General features: G+C 39.0%; 1 protein-coding gene across 2 annotated transcripts in view; it reads left to right on the top strand.

The window, feature by feature from the left end:
* The window catches only part of COP1 (COP1 E3 ubiquitin ligase), a 74,904-nt gene that overhangs the window by 1,699 nt on the left and 54,628 nt on the right, over positions 1-18,577 (top strand). Inside the window, exons 2-6 of one of the 2 annotated variants that reach the window (XM_075182180.1) lie at positions 1,972-2,031; positions 10,750-10,847; positions 12,837-12,901; positions 13,702-13,788; positions 15,392-15,511. In XM_075182180.1, coding sequence (XP_075038281.1) covers positions 1,972-2,031; positions 10,750-10,847; positions 12,837-12,901; positions 13,702-13,788; positions 15,392-15,511 — 430 coding nt within the window. The remainder of the gene's footprint in view (positions 1-1,971; positions 2,032-10,749; positions 10,848-12,836; positions 12,902-13,701; positions 13,789-15,391; positions 15,512-18,577) is intronic. The other variant, XM_075182182.1, reaches the window with a different exon arrangement.

The following is an 18,577-nucleotide window of genomic DNA, read 5'->3' as shown; positions in this document are numbered from 1 at the left end:
TGTATACTGCTAGTATGACCCTTACGGCTAAAGTATACAAACAATTCTCTCCACAAGTTCTTTATCATAGCATATGGCGAGCTCTGAAAATCATAATTTTTTATTTTTATATGGTGTTCGCTAAACTGGTGACTAACTGTATTGTTATAGGAAAGTCTTGTGTAGTTGGTTTGTGTGGCATTTTTGAAGCGCCATAATTCTTGCATGGTAAAAATCACTATTGTGAAATTGAATGGGAGTCTGCAGTTGGCTGTGGAACCTACACGCCTGAAGTAGCATTTCCATTCAGTGCTGTCAGGCAAGCTCTGTGATGATTGTAATAATCAACAAAATAACATAGTGCAAGTAGATTGCTTTAGCCCATTAAATAATTTGTTTTATTTAGTTGTAAATAGCTGCAAACAATTTAATTGTCAGCCATGTAATAATGCAAGCTACAGACCAGATAGATACATCCATTTTATGGCCTTAATTCATAACTATGCAGCCTTTCAATTTATTAGGAAGTAGTGAACTCACTAAGGCTACCCTATGAATTTATGTTGCATTGGAGTGCTTGTTCTTCTCATAATAATCATGTTTAGGTGCAATTGCCCTTCCAAATGGTCAAGCTGGTGCTAGCTTTGTGTGCCTAAATAATAAAATATATATATTTATTTCCACTTTAACTGGATTTTGATTTTTGCAGCATTTCTTCAGCACGTTCCTCACTTCAACACTAGGAACTTGATGAAAAGCTGCAACTGAAACTCTAATACCTTATTTTTTAATTTTTTTTTAAGACAATTAGGGGCTTAGACCGGCACAGAAATCGCTGCTCTTTTTTCTTCGCATATATAAGATTTCTGGAAAATCTCAAACACGATGGGCCTGATTAAGGAAATTAAAGCAAAAAAAAACCGAGTAACTTTGTACCTTGACAAACCTATGTTGCATTGGAGGGGGAGCTATATTTAAAATGTGGGGGCATATTTATAGTTGGTAATAGGGCATGCCCTAGATCAACTTTAAATTTCGGTGTAAACCTAAAGCTATCAAGTATTTGTGTGATACATGAAAAAACAGCCAGTATTTAACTTATGTGCAAAATAATAAACTAATATGCACCCCTTGCATTGTAACATGGTTGTGTCCAGGGTAAAATTTAATGAATTGGGTCCGATGTGTGTCTGTGGACTCTTCTGGAGACACATCGAGCTGAATTGAATCACCCCCCCTTAGATTTTAAAGCATACTCTCTGTAGCGCCTCCCCCTTTATTGCATCACTGAGGCATGTAGCTTTGTGTGTAAAAAGATATATTCGTTTGGGAAGTTCATCCTAATTAACATTGCCGGCTGTAGTACTTCGGGCTTGTGCATATAGAGATTACTGAACTCCACAAAGAACCTGCTGAGATGGTCATACAAATATTCAGAGTGAAAGCTGGATGGATCACGTAGGTGGACTTGCTGCATCTAAGTTCCATCCAGTATTCACTTTGCTTGTGTACTATAATTCCTCATAGGGTCTGGTGATCCCTGCTTGCAGTGGTAGGTAAAGTGGTGAATGCAGCTCAGAGAGTACATACCACAAGCACATGAAAAGCGCCATGTGTTACAAGACTATAGACTTGGAGCACTGTAAAGTTATGTTAATATCCTGCTTCTTTATAAAGACTAATATTATTTGTATTTAGCACTGTGCAGATATGATAAATCTTAGCTTAATGTTTTTCTATTTGGTCCAGATCTGGTAACCTGTGTAGAAGACGTACGTATATGTACAGTATATCTGCTGACTGATAATCTATATGACAGTGTTGAATTGAAACTACATCACTGTTATTTTTGTATTGTAACTACTATTTTGGTTTGTTGTCTGTGACTGCAGATGCTGGTCTAGATAATATGGTTTTATTTATCGATAGTGCAGTTTTGTTTTTAAATATTTGTTTATTTTTCAATGATCTGTATGCTTCTTTTTCTTCCAGCCCGATATGTTTTGATATGATTGAGGAAGCCTACATGACAAAATGTGGACACAGCTTCTGGTAAGGAGATTTGTGTATATATAAATAAAATGTACACTTTATTTATCAAAACATTATCACATGTTATGCTGCTGTGTTGAGCTAGACTAAATTAAGTAACTACTGCATGATCGTGCCTCTTGCTGCTTCTGATTTGTTGCCAACATTTGATTCCAATTTAAAGGGATGATTTGCTGCTGGGCTGTGTCATTTGTAGAAGTCACGCACGGAGAGCTTTATACAGCCATGCAAACCCAAAGCTTGACATAAACATTACACATGACCATAACAACATTTTATTACATAATCTTATATGGACAACCCTATAAAAGTCCACCTTTAGTGGATTTTATTTGAGGGTTTAAATATGCAAAATAGGCTCTAAGGAGCCACTAGAACCCGTGTCCTAAGGATTAACATTTGGCAGATAAATTGTCTAAGAAGTCATCCCTTTCCTACAGACTCTCCATTTTCGATGTGCCAGGAGTGTGCATTTTTTGTCTTTCCCATGCCATCCCTGACGTGTCATAAACCCAGTATTATCATGGTAGAACAGAGTAGCGGGAACAGCTTTTGATGCTACTTAGTTGAAACTGCTGATATCGCTAGATGACGCCTCAGTGGTCACAGACGTAGACAGAAGACCACATATGCACAGTTCCCTGAAAGGCAGCACGGTGGCTTATTGGTTAGCACTTCTGCCTCACAGCACTGGGGTCATGAGTTCGATTCCCGACCATGGCCTTATTTGTGTGGGTTTCCTCCGCGTGCTCCAGTTTCCTCCCACAATCCAAAAACATACTAGTAGGTTACTTGGCTTGTTTGAAATTGACCCTCATCTCTCTGTCTGTATGTTAGGGAATTTAGACTGTAAGCTCCAATGGGGCAGGGACTGATGTGAGTGTGTTCTCTGTACAGCGCTGCGGAATCAGTGGCGCTATATAAATAAATGATGAAGGTACAAAAGCCAATTTCTAGATACAGTCTGCTAAAAAGTTTCCCTAACAAAGAATTATACTTTGGGTATAATCATGGTGGTAGTCATGATTATGCAGCATTCTGGAGTCTGTCAAATCTAGGAGCCAGCAGGATCTATTAAAGAGCCACAGGGAAGATGTGCATCCATTCTTATCTGTAGGAATAACTCCCAAAGGCTAGGTCCTACGATTGGCTACCTGGCTCCTTGGGTTTGTCCTGCCTTGACTTGGTGACAATATGTTTAAACCTTACTCTTCTCAAAGGTGGAAAAGCTATAACTGCAGCGGCAAATTAGTGCCAGTTAACATCTATGGCAACATTTCAAATATAGCTGGTAATTATGTATGAGGTAAAACCAGGCCACTGCAAACACTAGCTTTAATTACATAGTTCGTATCTAACATTCTTTAAGGTGTCCTTTGTATTGGTAAGCTTGTTGGATTTGTACACAGATGTATGTATAGAAATCAAACTCCATTGCGAATACTGACCAGACCTTCATTGTTAGAAAAGTTTCAGAAGTTTGTTGTATTTAAATATATATTGAGATTGTTTTCCATATAAAACCTCTTTCAGATTAGGTGTCTGATGCTTATTGAACTTTTACATATGTAAATGTAACTGTGTCTATATGCCATTACTTCTGATTTATGTCAACATGTAATCAACATTTAATAGCACTCAATCAATTAGTGACTTTGGTACTTGTGATACAGTTAAGTCATGTACATTCATACAGAATACACTTTCACAGGCTTGTTAATCTTGTACAAACACCTGTCTCCTAGATGGACTGCAGATGTGTTTTTGTTTTGGACCATTGAAATAGGGACTGTTGCGTTACTGGACATTTCTGTGAATGTAGAAGACCAATAGAACTTGAGGAAACTTCAATAGACTTCAGTTCCATTGCATCCTTCTCATATACATAATTAGCAATAGCCAGAGGAGTGTGTGTTAAACTTGCCAATCAAATAAGAGTACAAATCCTCACTTTTGCAGCCCGCCCTCTAGTCATTTGCAAGTGCTGCTTATGTTGTCACAGTACCTGGGTGGAAAGGGCATGAACTTTGTGGGTTTTTGTTTTTCACCAACCACTCTCATGATGTTATCTGACCAAGACCTCATTGAGTTCTGAAAAAATGTATTTGATTGCCCATCAACATAACAACATTTTCAGTGAGAAAAGTTTAAGATAACCATAGCGTTAAATAGAAAAAGTGTTGTGAAAGAAACGGGGGCAAAGCAGGAGATTGTGATCTGAGCTTTTTTTTTATTTGGTCAAACCTCTTTCAGCATGGTGCTCCGAGCCAGAATGTGTGTTCTGTGGCCAATTCCATTTTGAATCTTTATTTTTCTTTTTGTACGGTACAGATTTTACACAGAACCATTTTTCAAATTATTCCAATTTTTGTTTTGAAGTACAGGCCAGTACTCTGAAGTCTGTGGTATACGATGGTTTGCAGCAAAGGCATTGCAAAGATCTTTTTAGAGCGTGACTGTTATTGGGCATTTAGAACATGAAGTCCAGAATAGACATGGCTTACTGCTTTTTATAGGGTTCTTATTTTCCTGCGCTCCATAAGTCTGACTTTTCTCCTTTTTTCTTTTGTTTTTGGCCGTTGTGTGTGAATGAGTAAACTGTAAATTGATAGTTGACATCACTACAGTCCTAGGTCTTTTGGAACTCAGCAACTAATTGATTGGGTTGGGACAATTAACATTTTAGTCTGCGTGTTTCATAAGCAGTCGGTGTTGTCATTCTCCCTGTTGATGGAGTGCGCTCGATTGTTTGCATTAAGAAAGAACATTCAATTCTTCATTTCGCAACCCCTTCAATCTTTTTTTTTTTTTTTTTTTGGTCTGTTTTATACACTAACCCACCCTTCCTAAAGCAAATTTTTTATCCTTAAATGAACTATGAGATCCCACAGCGATGTACTGCTCAGTTTAAAGCTTCAGAAATGTAATACTTTATAGTGCTGACTGCAACAAAAGTGGCAGTGGTAATCCAGTCAGTATTGTGGCATGGCCGTCAGTGACGTATGGTTAAGTTCTTAAATTCTATAGCTCGTTGCTGAGATTCTTGTGAAGTCTTTTCGCAATTAACTCTTCTAGAGCAGTCGCTCAAAGTTTGTACATCTGCACCCATGTCCTTTTGTCTGACTATAGATTACAGATTTGAACTAGGAATTAAAAATAACATTTGGTTTTGTTAAACACATGAACAACTGTATATAATTTAAAATGACAGGTGTAGATGTCCGGACAGCACGTGGGTCAATTTTTTTTTTTTTTTCCTAATGTTAAGTAAGTCCGGAATGTGGATATAGTGAAATTCAATTTACGGTAATTACAACCAAAATGATTCAGGTCACCTTCCAATGAATATTAAGCATGGGGGGACATAGCTATACTGCTATTAAATAAATAAAAAATTAAATGTATTTTAAGTTAAAGGTGCCGCTTACCTTTTGGTAACTAATATTTTGGTGTGTACCTGACGTTTTACAACTTTTGCTAAACGGGTCTCTTCATATTGATGGCTAATTTTTGTTTTTCACAATGGCCTACATATCATTTAGGCATAATGATTTATTTAGGCACTATATAAAATTGTTCTATGCATTCATTTGTTTCCAATATGCAGAGCTTAATCTTCTGTATCCATGGTCAATGAGAAAATGAACTGTCTGAATGGCATGGATAACAGTACAAGAAGGCACACGATAAACCAGTCTATTAAGTACAAGTTGCACGAGGACATGCCAAAACTAATGATGTAATTTGAAGTTGAAAAATACCTTTTAAGAATGTGTTAGTTACCTAGATACACTTATGCCTGCAGCCTTGCTCACTAATTGGTAAAATTCCATGTTGCCGAGTCCAGTACATCATCACCGATATTATGGTAAATGGGAGTGTTTAAACTGGGAATTAAAGAAGTCCAGTCAGTTACTTCTGTTTTTTAACAATATAACCAAACAATAAGCAATTCCTATTTCAATTTTTATCTCCTAAAAATTCTGTACAGCTCATCAGACTGTATTCTGGGTCATAATAGAGCTAGTTTAGGGTACAGTGTTTCTTCGGCCACACAAGAATGTTCACTGTTCTCTAATCCCTTCATTTTGTGTTTAAATTTTTATTTTCCTGGCCCCTAATGTAAAACTCTCACAACTCTTCCCCTCTCACTTATTCAAAAGGCAGAGGGTCAGGCCAGCAGAGCGACTGGCATGCTAATCTGCCTGACTATCATGCTAATCGCTCATGGTGTAGCCATCTGCCTCATTGCTGCTGGCAGCCTCTGCTCTACATCAGCGCTCCTGTCTGGCTTTTTAGACCAGTGAAGATTGAGAGAGAGAGCACCATCCATTGAGTGATTAGCTGACTCAATTGACCCTTTCCTAGGCCAAATGAAGGGATTTTTTTTTAAATGTTTATATCTATTTAGGACAGTTAGTTCCCCAAGACACCTAGAAACTATAAAATTCTAGTGCTGTCAATAGGATAATGATATGTCCTTTTTATAACCTATTTCATTCATTCTAATTGGGGGGGGGGGGAGAATCACTAAACCATAGCAACCAATCAGATGCTTGCATTTATTGAAGTTACACTAGACAAATGACACCTAATGGCTGACTTGTTGCTGTATTTCAGTGCAATTTTTTTTCACCTAAATACAGTGCACAGCAGAACATAGTTGCTATTTATTGGAAACAGTCACAACGTTTAAAAGGCTTTATTCATATCTTAGGTGCTCTTCATAGGCAAGAAATGGCTGTTGTGCTTTTATTTTTCCTCTATGTATGTTATGGATAGACACCAGCCACATACGTAACATCTGTAACGTCTAAGGAGAAAATCATTCATGTTTTAGGATACAAATAAACCAAAATATATAAATTTGATCATAATAAAATTTTCTAAAATTTAAATTCTACCTGTCCCTTATGTTTATCTAGGATCCACAAAATCGTTTGCCTAACATGTAGGTCATGTGACACTTCTCCTGCTGGCTAGTGCTCTGGTCTCACGTCACCTCTGGCTCCCTCTTTTTCAGCCGCAAACTATTATATATATATATATCATACTTGTAAGAATCGGAAATTAGCGATTTTACATATTGGCTGTGCTTGATTTCTGTACTGTGAGCTGCAGTTTATATATGGTTTCCATTTTGTGAATTATTTAGATGTTAAGTCACCCATGAATTCTGTGTCTATGAAAGAACAATGCTCAGAGCTTTGATAAGGGTCACCTAAATTCAAAATGACCTTTTAATATCTGTAATACTTTTCAGTAGGGGTGCATACTTTCTTATAAATACACAACTGGGCATATTCAATTAACTGCAGAATGCCTCCAGAATGGACCTGAAGGCACTTTGCGTTACCGCAACATCTCGTGTTTCAGTTCCCTTCTTCATAGGGTTGCGAAGGAAAATCCACGATGTAGTTCTACCGTATTAACAAAAAAAATGCGCATCCACGAAGTTTGGGCTTAATTGAATATGCCCCAATGTTTCCTAATGAACTCTGCAGTGACATTAGAATGTAGGTTTTATGCAGATATTATTTACAATTCTTTATACATCTATTAAACATGACTTGTGTAATCTATAACCATAACTGACTCTTGGCCTGCAAAACGCTCCTTATTGTGTGGTTAATAACCGATGTCCATACAAATCTGGTTTCCTTGCTATACACAATCTATAGGGTAGTCATTGTCCCTAGCACCTTTTATACACTAAAGGGGTTAAAATCCATTTGCCACTTATAACGTAACACTCCTGTGCTAAACATACATGTGAATCCCAAGTTTCTGATTCCAAAAAAATAAAACTCTCAAAGCAAACTTTGTAAAATCACATCCAGGTGTCAGTCTGGATGCATATCTCCTATTTTTTTTTTTTTTTTTTTTTAAGACCTTTTTAAAACTAATAGCAGCTGCCTCCCTGACATTGGAGAAGTTTTATCCCTGGAATAAATCCATGTTCTGTGAGAATACAGAGGGGGAAAGATGTTTTTGTTTTTCTGCGGCTCTTCTTAAGCCCTTTGTTACTGAAGGGGCCTCATGGTGTTGTGGAGTATTGCAGTGTTGGCCCTGCAGCCAGTACACTGTGGACCTCTGATTTGTCTGCTCACTCCTCACTGTGCTTCCAAACACTGTTGATTGTTAATAACTGAATGGGACGCTGTTGGATGCTTTGTTAGCATGGGGGGGATATATTGAATAAAGCATGAGCAGTTTCTTTCTCGGTTTTATTTTAAAGATTGCCATTTTTTTTAATTATCTAGACTAGTAAACTCTAGAATGAATCATTACATTTTCCCCCATTAATAAAGTTTTCTACGAAACTGGCAACAGGCGGCCCCCCCGAGCCTCCACCTGCGGCCCCCGCTCCTTCCTGTTTTATTGTATTATTTTGTTAGTTGTAACGTGTAACACTTGTTAAAAATGCCGCTGCTAAGTTATTAGATAGGTGTCTGTCTTTGGTTAAATGTATTATTTGACCTTTACTGAGATTAACGGTAATTTGTGGCCCTTTTGAAGGTTAGAGGGCTACACCATGCATCCTCTGAAGTGTATCCGGTTGCCTATCACCGATATAAAGGGAGAGGGGTTGCTTTATACTTGCTGAACATTAAGGCTTACATCTGGTTAAATGGACTTGTCATCTGAAGCAGGTTAGGCAGCCATATTGTGGGCTTAACCAATGTGCCCCATGTCTCGGTAATGTCATTAGTCCAAGTGAATTGGTCAAAGCATTCTCATGACTATTGATACAGGCAGCACTATGGTAGCCTTCATAGTGTAAAGGTGATATGTCGTCTTCAAAAAGGACATTATACAGGATATATTGAAAGCCTTGTACGTTTGCTGATCTCTTGCTGTCCAGCAAATCAGTAGTGCTCTCATGTTGGAAAGTTGCTTTGCTAAAAGACAAGTGATTAAAGCCTTTGTTATAAACTGGCCAAACACAGCAGAAACTGGCCCATGGATTCCCATCTGTCCCTTCCGCCTGCAGTGGTTTCTTCTTACGGGGGGTCAGCACCAAACCACCACAGCGGCAAAATAAACAGTGAATACAGTAGCACAATGCAGAAAATTGAATAAATGTTCATTTCGCTACACGCAGGCTTTACAAAAAAAGACATGACGTTTCGGAACTGCAAGTTCCTTCATCGGATAACTTGCTGTCCCGAAATGTCCTGTTTTATACTGTAAACTATGCTGAATAAACTTGCACATGGCCATATGGGGCTGTTTCCTACACTGTGTTCACTGTTTGGTTTCATTTTTGTGTTCTAAACTGCCCATTGCGGCCATGGTTCTGTTGGAAGTCTATAGATATTATTTAATATTGATGTTGCAGTCGGCATGTAAGTTTCCACTCATTCATACAGTGAGCAGTAAATGAGGTTGTGTGTAGTATGTAAATAGGGGTTAGCAAAGGGAAAGATAAACAGAATATATGTACGTCTAATTGTTAAGCTTTGAATTACCAGTAAACCTCAAATACAAGTTGGCCCAAAATGATATTGACATCTTGTAACTTTACATGTGTCAGCTGAATGGTCCTAAATACTACAAGAATAGAGATATTTGGTTCCTATGCTAATATAATATGTATGACTGTTACAAGGACTATGGTACATGAGCTTGTAGCATTTATCAATGGTGTTCAATAGGAGAGCCTCAAAGGATTAACATGTGGCGTTAATGATGTGAGAAATGTTCCCTTTCCGTTCTTCTTCCTAGAAATTCTGAAGACAGTGAACATAGTGCTCTCATACAGTGCAGGTTAGGGCGAGTTGGATAAGCAGATGATGTGGTCTTCATAAGTTACCATATTGCAGTAACTGTATGTAACACATCATACTAGTACTCTCCTTTCATGATGTGAAGCTTCTTCACCAATGTTATGTGTGGCTCCTTATGAGATCACAGACAAATTCTAAGGTTCTGAAACTCTTTAGATTGATCCAACTATACCTAGCTCATTCTTAAGCACACACATGTGTGTTTTCAGTGGCAAACACCTGAGCAGAGTGCTTCTCATAACATGCTAATATCGCTGTTTGGAAAGCTCCCAATTGTATTTTTACACTTTATTTTTTCAATATATAGATATAGATATGTGTGTGTTCTTTGTGTTGAACATCGGTGTTGCAGTTCCTAGTGTATTCTGATGGATATGTGCCGAGGATAAGCAAGATATGGATCTTTCCAGTATTAGGATAAATATTTACATATTGCAAGCTATAATCTCAAGCAATCCGCCATCTTATCCAATAGGAAAGCGAACTACTTCTAAGCCTGTCCCCTTTTGTGAACGCAAAGAACTGAGGGAGATGCATGTCAACAGCACCGGGGGAGGGTGGGGGGTTGCTGGAATCAAACCCATCTGTCCCACGCCACACAAGTAGTGTTGGAAGTACTTCAGGTAGGCAATCTCTGTATCATCACAGCCCAGATAACCAGTTGACAGGCAATAAGCCTCACTAAGAAGCTGCCGAGAGCCAAAGAAAAGCTTTTGAAATCTGAAATAAAGGTTTCAATTAAATAATCAGTGGGGGAAACTGAGTGTATAGGGCAACTTGTGTCATCAATCATCGTCCTGCTGGTGTGTTGCCATTTGGTGCACAGTTTACTGTGCATACCAAAAAAGGTGTAAAGTTACTTGAGATATTTTTATCCTCTGATACTCTGTGATGGCCAACAGACAATGTGTGTTTTGTCTCCCAACAGCTACAAATGCATTCATCATAGTCTGGAGGACAATAATCGCTGCCCAAAGTGTAATTATGTGGTAGATAACATTGACCATCTCTACCCCAACTTCCTAGGTGAGTGTTTAGTTTATTGTGATGTTTTATATCAATTTATAGAACAAGCTACGTTTATTAACTCTGCTGCTGCAAAATGTTTATGCATAGTATGGAGGTTAATTTGAGGTAGATCAAATGCAGCAAATGAGATGTGTAAATCTATGTGCTAGGTTGTTAGCGGCGTTAAACTTTAACAAATATGTATTTTTAGGTGTATTACAGAGGATTGCTTTTGTATTTTTTTCTGTAAATTTCAGAAAATCGTTAATACCGGCTTTCATAATACTGCAGAAGTTTGTCCCCATATCCTGAATTATAAGTACAATAAACTGCCCTGTTAGCAAGAGCAGGGCATTAAATATATATTTTTTGGTCACCTCCCAGTTATGTCACAACATTAAAACCACCTACCTAATATTGTGTAGGTCCCCCTCATGCCACCAAAACAGTTCTGATCTGTTGAGTCATGCCCTGTAATTTGGTAGGTGGGGCCTCCACGGCTCTGACTTGTTTATCCAGCACATCCCACAGATGCTCTATCAGATTATGATCTGGGGAATTTGGAGGCCAAGTCAACACCTTGAACTCTTTGTCATGTTCCTCAAACCATTCCAGAACAATTTTTTCAGTGTGGCAGGGTGCATTATCCTGCTGAAAGAGGCCACTGTCATCAGGGAATAACGCTGCCATGAAGTGGTCTGCTTGGTCTGCAACAATGTTTAGGTAGGTGGTATGTTTCAAAGTAACATCCAAATGAAAGCCAGGACCCAGCAGACCATTGTGCAGAGAATCACACGGCCTCCGATGCTTGCCTTCTTCCCTTAGTGCATCCTGGTGACATCTCTTTCCCAGATAAACCATGCATGTGCACCCAGCCATTCACATGATGTAAAAGAAAACATGGTTCATCAAACCAGACCACCTTCTTCCATTGCTCCTTGGTCCAGTTCTGGTGCTCATGTGCCCCCCAATGTAGGTGCTTTTGGCGGTGGATAGGGTTCACCATGGATATTCTGCCCAGTTTGCGGCTGCGCAGCCCCGTACGCAGCAAGCTGCTATGCACTGTGTGTTCTGACATAGCCAGCATTCACTTTTTCAGCAATTTGTGGCACAGTAGCAGTTATGTGGGATTCGACCAGATGGACTAGCCTCCACGTGCATCAATGAGCTTTGTGCGCTGATGTCCCTGACCCTGTTGTTGGTAGGTACTAACCACTGCATACAGTGAACAAGCCACCAGACCTGCCAGTTTGGAAATGCTCTGACCCAGTCGTCTAGCCATGACAATTTGGCCCACTTGAAAGATCCTCAGATCCTTACACTTGCCCGTTTTTCCTTCTATCAACTTCAAGAACTGACTGTTCACTTGCTGCCTAATATATCCCACGCCTTGACAGGTGCCATTATAACGAGATAATCAATGTTATTCACTTCACTTGTCAGTCGTTTTAATGTTGTGGCTGATTGGTGTATAATATACAACTTAAGTGAACTGTAAGTCGTAGTCGCCTTGTGGGCCCCAGCCCTCCATCCTTATGATACTAACCGCCTCCAACCCCAAATGTGCAGACACTTTGTCATTCGGTCACTATTACATTGGCCTGGATTATTCTGGCATTCAGAGATCTCCTGCACCATCTCTAGAGCGGTAGACAGTGGGACAGGAAGTATTTACTAGGTGAAATGCTGCCCTGGTAATCGGGATTGTTCCAGCCCATCTGTTTACATATGGGCTGCTTGACACTGACGGCAGTGATTGGTGTACATTTTTGTTTTGTTTGTCTTTAGTTTTTCTTACTAATTAAGCCAACAGTCCTAAAACATGGGTACCTGTTAGAGTAATAGGGTCTTTGGGGATTATCTACTCATAAAAACAAAACTATTTTTAAATGTCTATAAATCTATTTTTGTATGCAATGTCAATGTATGTCCTAATGCCTTTTTAGTTCTGCGGCGGCTTCTTGCACTGAGTGATGCCATGTTTTCGATTTTCTTTTTTTTTTCCAGTAAATGAACTAATTCTCAAACAGAAGCAGAGATTTGACGACAAGCGGCTGAAGCTGGACCCTTCGGTGAGATCTAGTAGCAAGTAAACAAAACCTAACTAAATGAAAGTGACTGGGGGTTATTAAAGTGTTACCACACGGACGGTGTATAGTGGTTAACGGAGCTCTTGGCACTGTCCGCATTCTTCCTCCAGCAAGTGTTACTTTTTTTATGGGAAAAGTTAAACAAACTTTTATGAAGTGAAAATGCCATCTATAGTCTCTTGTTGATTTGTAACATCATGTCTGAAATAATACTGTGCATATGGTTATGTTTAGAAATGTCTTTTTAAAGTTCTTTCATTTCTTAGAAAAGGTTTACAGCGGTTTGAAAGTGTTCACCCTGGTGGCTAGCATCTGGCAGCAAGGTCACCTTGCAGCCTGACATTGTGATCAGCTATGGTTAAGAGTTTGCTGCAATGAGCAAGTGTAGAATGCTCCTGGGGGCTTTAAGTCCCATCATCGTACTAGTGTGCGGAAGGGGATAAGGGGACAAAGTAGACCTCAACCTTCAGATAACTTTATCTTCCAGGCTGATTTATTTTCGTTGACCTTTGAATACTACAACGTAAGCTCATGTTGGATACAGTTGTCTTTACGCAATGCTTCTGTTGTCCTAATAAATGGCCATGAAAATAAATAAGTAATTAGAAGATGTGTCTGAAGACCTACAACACCTTTAATACCAGTCACAGATTAAATTGCCAGGACTTGCGTTTAAAAGTTAGTTGGCTCCTCAAATACAGAGGATGGCCCTTCTTGCTTTGCTATGAAGTCTTAATTTGTCTTGTTGAGCATGCAGTGTGACTTCTGCTTTAAATGTTCAGATTTCAGGATTAAATGGGATGGTGTGCACCAAAAAGAGTCATCAGACCACGGGTCAACATAGGGAGGAAGGCCTGACATTTAATATGGTATCTATGGAGCCGGCTGTCAGTATTTTATATGTGGATACCTAAATTAGGAACAGAATATCATCAGAGTACCCGGCCAGTTATAATTACCCGCCAGGATAAGTATCATGAGACCTGATTAAGTGATTTAATTATTAAATGCTATTGTGCCCTTTTTTCCCCATTATATTTAATTTTAACTACAAGGAAAGTATTTAAAACGTTCGTTATAATGCATTGAACTAGCCAGGGAAGCCTATGGAGTGATAGGATAAGCTCACACAGGGAGGAAGAGCTATTCATCGCCACTCACTTATGCTAAATGATTCTGTAGCATGCCCTTATCCCCCTGTACAGTGCAGCCCCCCCTTCCTTATACAATATTTACAGTACTATAGTTTGTATAAATAATTTTTTTTGGGTTACTTCCACTTTACATTTCACTTGGTTCTGTTAACAAAATATCTTTATAATGCGCAATATATTTTGGCTATAAAATTTAACCAACATCCATAAATCTAAGTTACTTTTCATAACCAAATAATGCTAGTATGTGATCTCTTCTCCAGTAACTTGCTATCCTGAATGTGCCTAAAACCTACAAAAAAAATAATAATTTTTTTCGATATTTGGAGACCTTGCATGCACAGGGATTGCCATCAAATGTTTGTTTCTACCGTCATTTGTACTTTCTTATTTTGCTTGCTTTTATTATCAGTCATGACGTGCTTTCATTTGTACACAAAGGGAGTTTATAGCTGCTGTATTATAGAGGTGTTTTTGTTTTTTTTGGGTGGGGGGGTGTTATTAATAAATAATGAAACCTAAGCCCCATTGAGAGTGCCCTGTGTTACATTTTCAGTAAATGATCAATCGCTGCATTTGGTTGACTCTGTTTTTATCACTTTTTTTTTCTTGGAGAAGCAGACTTATTGGCCAGCTCATTACAGCGCCATAATATACATCTGGTGCATATTCTAAAAATACTACTTGTATGTTCTTTAGCTGCAATCCGATGTGAGTCACTCTGTTCTAGGGACTTCTCTTGTGTATCAGCCCTGGTGTTCCATGGTCCATAGCCAATTTGATATATCCTCTGCGCTTAAGTTAGATTGAAATAACTGTGACCGTTCTTGGTTAATGACTGGTATTTGTGACAACATTGATTACACCAGATTCCATTCCACTGAGAGTGGCAACTTTTTTCATTTGTTAATAATGCCTAATTTAAAGCCTGTTTCCTAAACTTTTTTTATGTAAAACAAATCTATTCCATATCCTATCGTACACCATACTTTAGTAATACATCAAGATAAGTTCACAACCATAAATGCACATTTTAGGTTTGTTTTTCTTGTGTTCATTCACTTCAGTTGAATAAATGGGGGGGGGGGGGGGCTTATTTGAAGACTACTGCACCTGAAAACGGAGCTTTTTAGTTCCGTCGGTTGTCTGGTGGCTGCGCAGAAAATCGCTCATAAAATTGTATATATTTTATTTTAAAATAAATAATATGATGAATGTTTATTTTTAAATTTTTTAAGTTGTTGGTAAAATAGGAGGATTTGTTTCTTTCTTCTTACTGTTTTTTTTTTTTTTTCCTTTTTCCCGTTTGATTCTCCAGAATGGTCACCGATGGCAGATTTTCCAGGATCTACTGGTAACTGATCAGGATAACTTGGATCTGGCGAACGTGAACCTGATGCTTCAGCTTCTGGTACAGAAGAAGAGGCAGCTTGAAGCAGTAAGTAGGCAGGGTATTTCTGTGAGCTTAAGATTCTCCAAATTAGGGATGAAATTCAACTTGTTTCATCCACTTCTGCTATTGCTAGACACAACAGTGCGTGGATTGTTAAACCTCGGTCACACAGTCTGCGCTGTGCATGCATGGTGGCTTTATAGCACACCCAACTTGCTACTGGGTAACTAGTCCCTATGCCAGCACACCTTTCATTCCTACTGTAGAGAGCAAGAGACCAACTCTTGCATTCAGCCTTCCTGGTGTGCTGTACTTTAACTTTTAAGCTGCACTGTTTGATGTGAGTGTTAAAACCACTCCATATGCTGTATGAATAAGCCAATAAAGAGGGCCTGTTGCTTCTGAGCTATAGTTCTTTGGGGTGGGAGAGAACAATACAGGGCTCTCATAAGACCTTAGGGCAGTGGATTCCAAACTTTCTAAGTTCGAGGCAAAATAATTACCAAGTTGTCCCTCGTCTTGCTTACCACCGGCCCTGGCCGTGGCACCCCTGTGAGATCGCTGTGACACCCGGGGAGCCAAGGCACACAGTTTGGAAACCACTGTCTTAAGGTATTAAAGTAAAAAGTTACTACCTTGGGTTCTAAATTTAAACAAATATTAAGCCAATTTAATTTGTCTTAAACCATTGTATGTCCAAATTCAAGATTTTATTTTAAGCCGGTTGCTTCCTTTTGGATCTCTATATTTCTTTAACTAACCCAAAATGTACAGTGTTGCTCATTTTATTAATATGTAGTATTCATGTTAAAATGTATTGTTTATAGTACTCTATTTTCTCCTTCCCTTTTTTGTTTTGTTATATTATATAAATCTTTTCACTAGTTTTACTCAACAAGGTGGCAGTGCCCCAGTTTCTGCCTCTTGGCAATCCCTTTCAGGCTAACGAAGACCGTCTCATGGAATTGATAGAGTCTTTTTGTCCCGGTTGCATGCCGTGCCAGTAACAGAGCCTCCCTCTAAAGCACATATTGTTCAATTCTGCTGCCAGGACAACCATTAAAATATTTGGCCAAATATCACAGCAGCAAAAGGGAAAATAATGTAGCTTCAGATTAAATTTAGCTCCAGTAAAAGTTGGGTTGAAGGCAGCCTTACATTCTGTCTACTAGAGCCTGGCACAGGAGGATTTTCAGCAGTTTGCAACAGGAGGGTAAATTTAGGAGTAGACATGAACACGAGGGATACGCCGTTACTCTTGGTTGGCTAGCGATGGCAGTGTTGATGTAACCTATGTGCATTACTGATAACAGCCCTGGTATTGCATAGATTATTGGCAGCTTCTCCAACAGCTGTGTTTTCACAGCTGTGTAGTGTGATTAATAATTTTTATTAAGATTAACACGTAAGCCCTTCCATATAAGTAGTTTTATGCAGAATATCACTAAACCCTAATGTAACATTTACTATGTATGAAAGTTTGTTTTTGTCTATTTTCACGTGGGAGCTATTATTTTGCCTGCTTAGTCACCTGATCAGGAATGGACGTGTGCAAATGGAAATTGCCTCTCACGTCTGTAAGCAGCACTTATTCTATGAAATGTAGATTCTGTACATCAAAACTGTTCATTGTGTGTTTTTTTTATTTGGAATACTCTCTAATCACCTCCCTCAAATAAGTTCTACTGAACGACATGGGGTTAGGTTGTGGCCCTGATGCCCATCACTGCCACAGAGGATCCAGTGCCTTTGTGGCAATGATGGGCAACAGACGGCTCTCTGGTCCTTCACTTGTGGACCCCAGCCTCTTACCGCTTTATTGTTAGATTTGTTTGTTATATGTTATAGGCAGGGGTCTTTCATCGATTGAAGGAATTATTTTAACTTATTACTGAGATTAATGGTATTTGAAGGTTAAAGGGCCATCCACACGCCCTCTTGCATGTATCAGGTTGCCTATTGCTGTTCTGTGTCTGTGCTGTACTTGTTGAATTGATGGTTTTTATACCCGTGCATACTGTTCCACCCCCCAGCATGTAGGTGATGGGCGCACTTTGAAAGGCCAGCAAACATAAAATGCAGGTTTAAATATGTGTATTGGGTTTCCAAGCTGCTTATAATGAAATCTTTACAATAAGGGTTTGATCCCAGGTGCCTCTTCTCCTCCATATGCATCAGAGAGCCTGTGGAATAACAGCTTGGGGTCAGTAAATTGCATTAGATTGATCACTGTTACGTATTAGGTTTTGGTTTTCTCTAAACATTTGTAAAAGTGACCATGTTCACAAAGTCGTGGAACTTGTTGACTGTATTGGTAATTCCGCTGTTAAAGCATGTGCGCCACAGTTGATTGTCATACATATGAACTACTCTGCAGACCTGTGCCATGCATATAGACAGAATGGGAGCGGGGTATCCATAACCTGTGTGAATCAGGCGAATGGTTGTTAAATCATCAGCTATTTATATAACGCCACTAATTCCGCATTGCTGTACCGTACAGAGAACTCTCCCACATCATTCCCTGCCCCATTGGAGCTTACAGTTTAAGTTCCCTAATATATACACACACACATTGACTAGGGTCAATTTGATAGCAGCCAATTCACCTAGTATGTTTTTTAAGTGTTGAAGGAACCTGGAGCACCCGCAGGAAGCCCATACAAACTCCACACAGATGGTAGGGAATCTAACTCATGACACCAGTGCTATGAGGCTGAAGTGCTAACCACTAAGCCACCATGCTGCCGCTAAATAAAAGCACTTTGATAGCAGAGTAAAGATATTGTGGTGAGTTGCACAAATTAAGGATCACATTGGGTCTATGGTCTTTAGGAATATAATGGACAGACTGCCATGAAATGTCTCTAATTAACCTTTATTGACCATTGCGGGTCAGAAAAGTAGCATCATGCTGCCGGTTGGGTGCAGAACTCTCTTTATGATGTGGTGCATTGTATTAGTGGCAGTTTAAAGATCTAATAGACCCAATGCAGCTTATTATAAGAGGTGAGTCATTAAGGTTTTATGGTCATAAAACTTTGCCAGTGTCTTTCCGATACTTGTTTTTCTGATGAATTGATTTGACTTTGTCATAGATACTACTAGGTA

This window comes from Mixophyes fleayi, chromosome 8 (assembly GCF_038048845.1).
Source record: "Mixophyes fleayi isolate aMixFle1 chromosome 8, aMixFle1.hap1, whole genome shotgun sequence".
In the NCBI taxonomy this organism is placed as follows: domain Eukaryota; kingdom Metazoa; phylum Chordata; class Amphibia; order Anura; family Limnodynastidae; genus Mixophyes; species Mixophyes fleayi.
The sequence above is the reverse complement of the archived record's forward strand: the minus strand, read 5'-3'. Positions and strand labels throughout refer to the sequence as shown.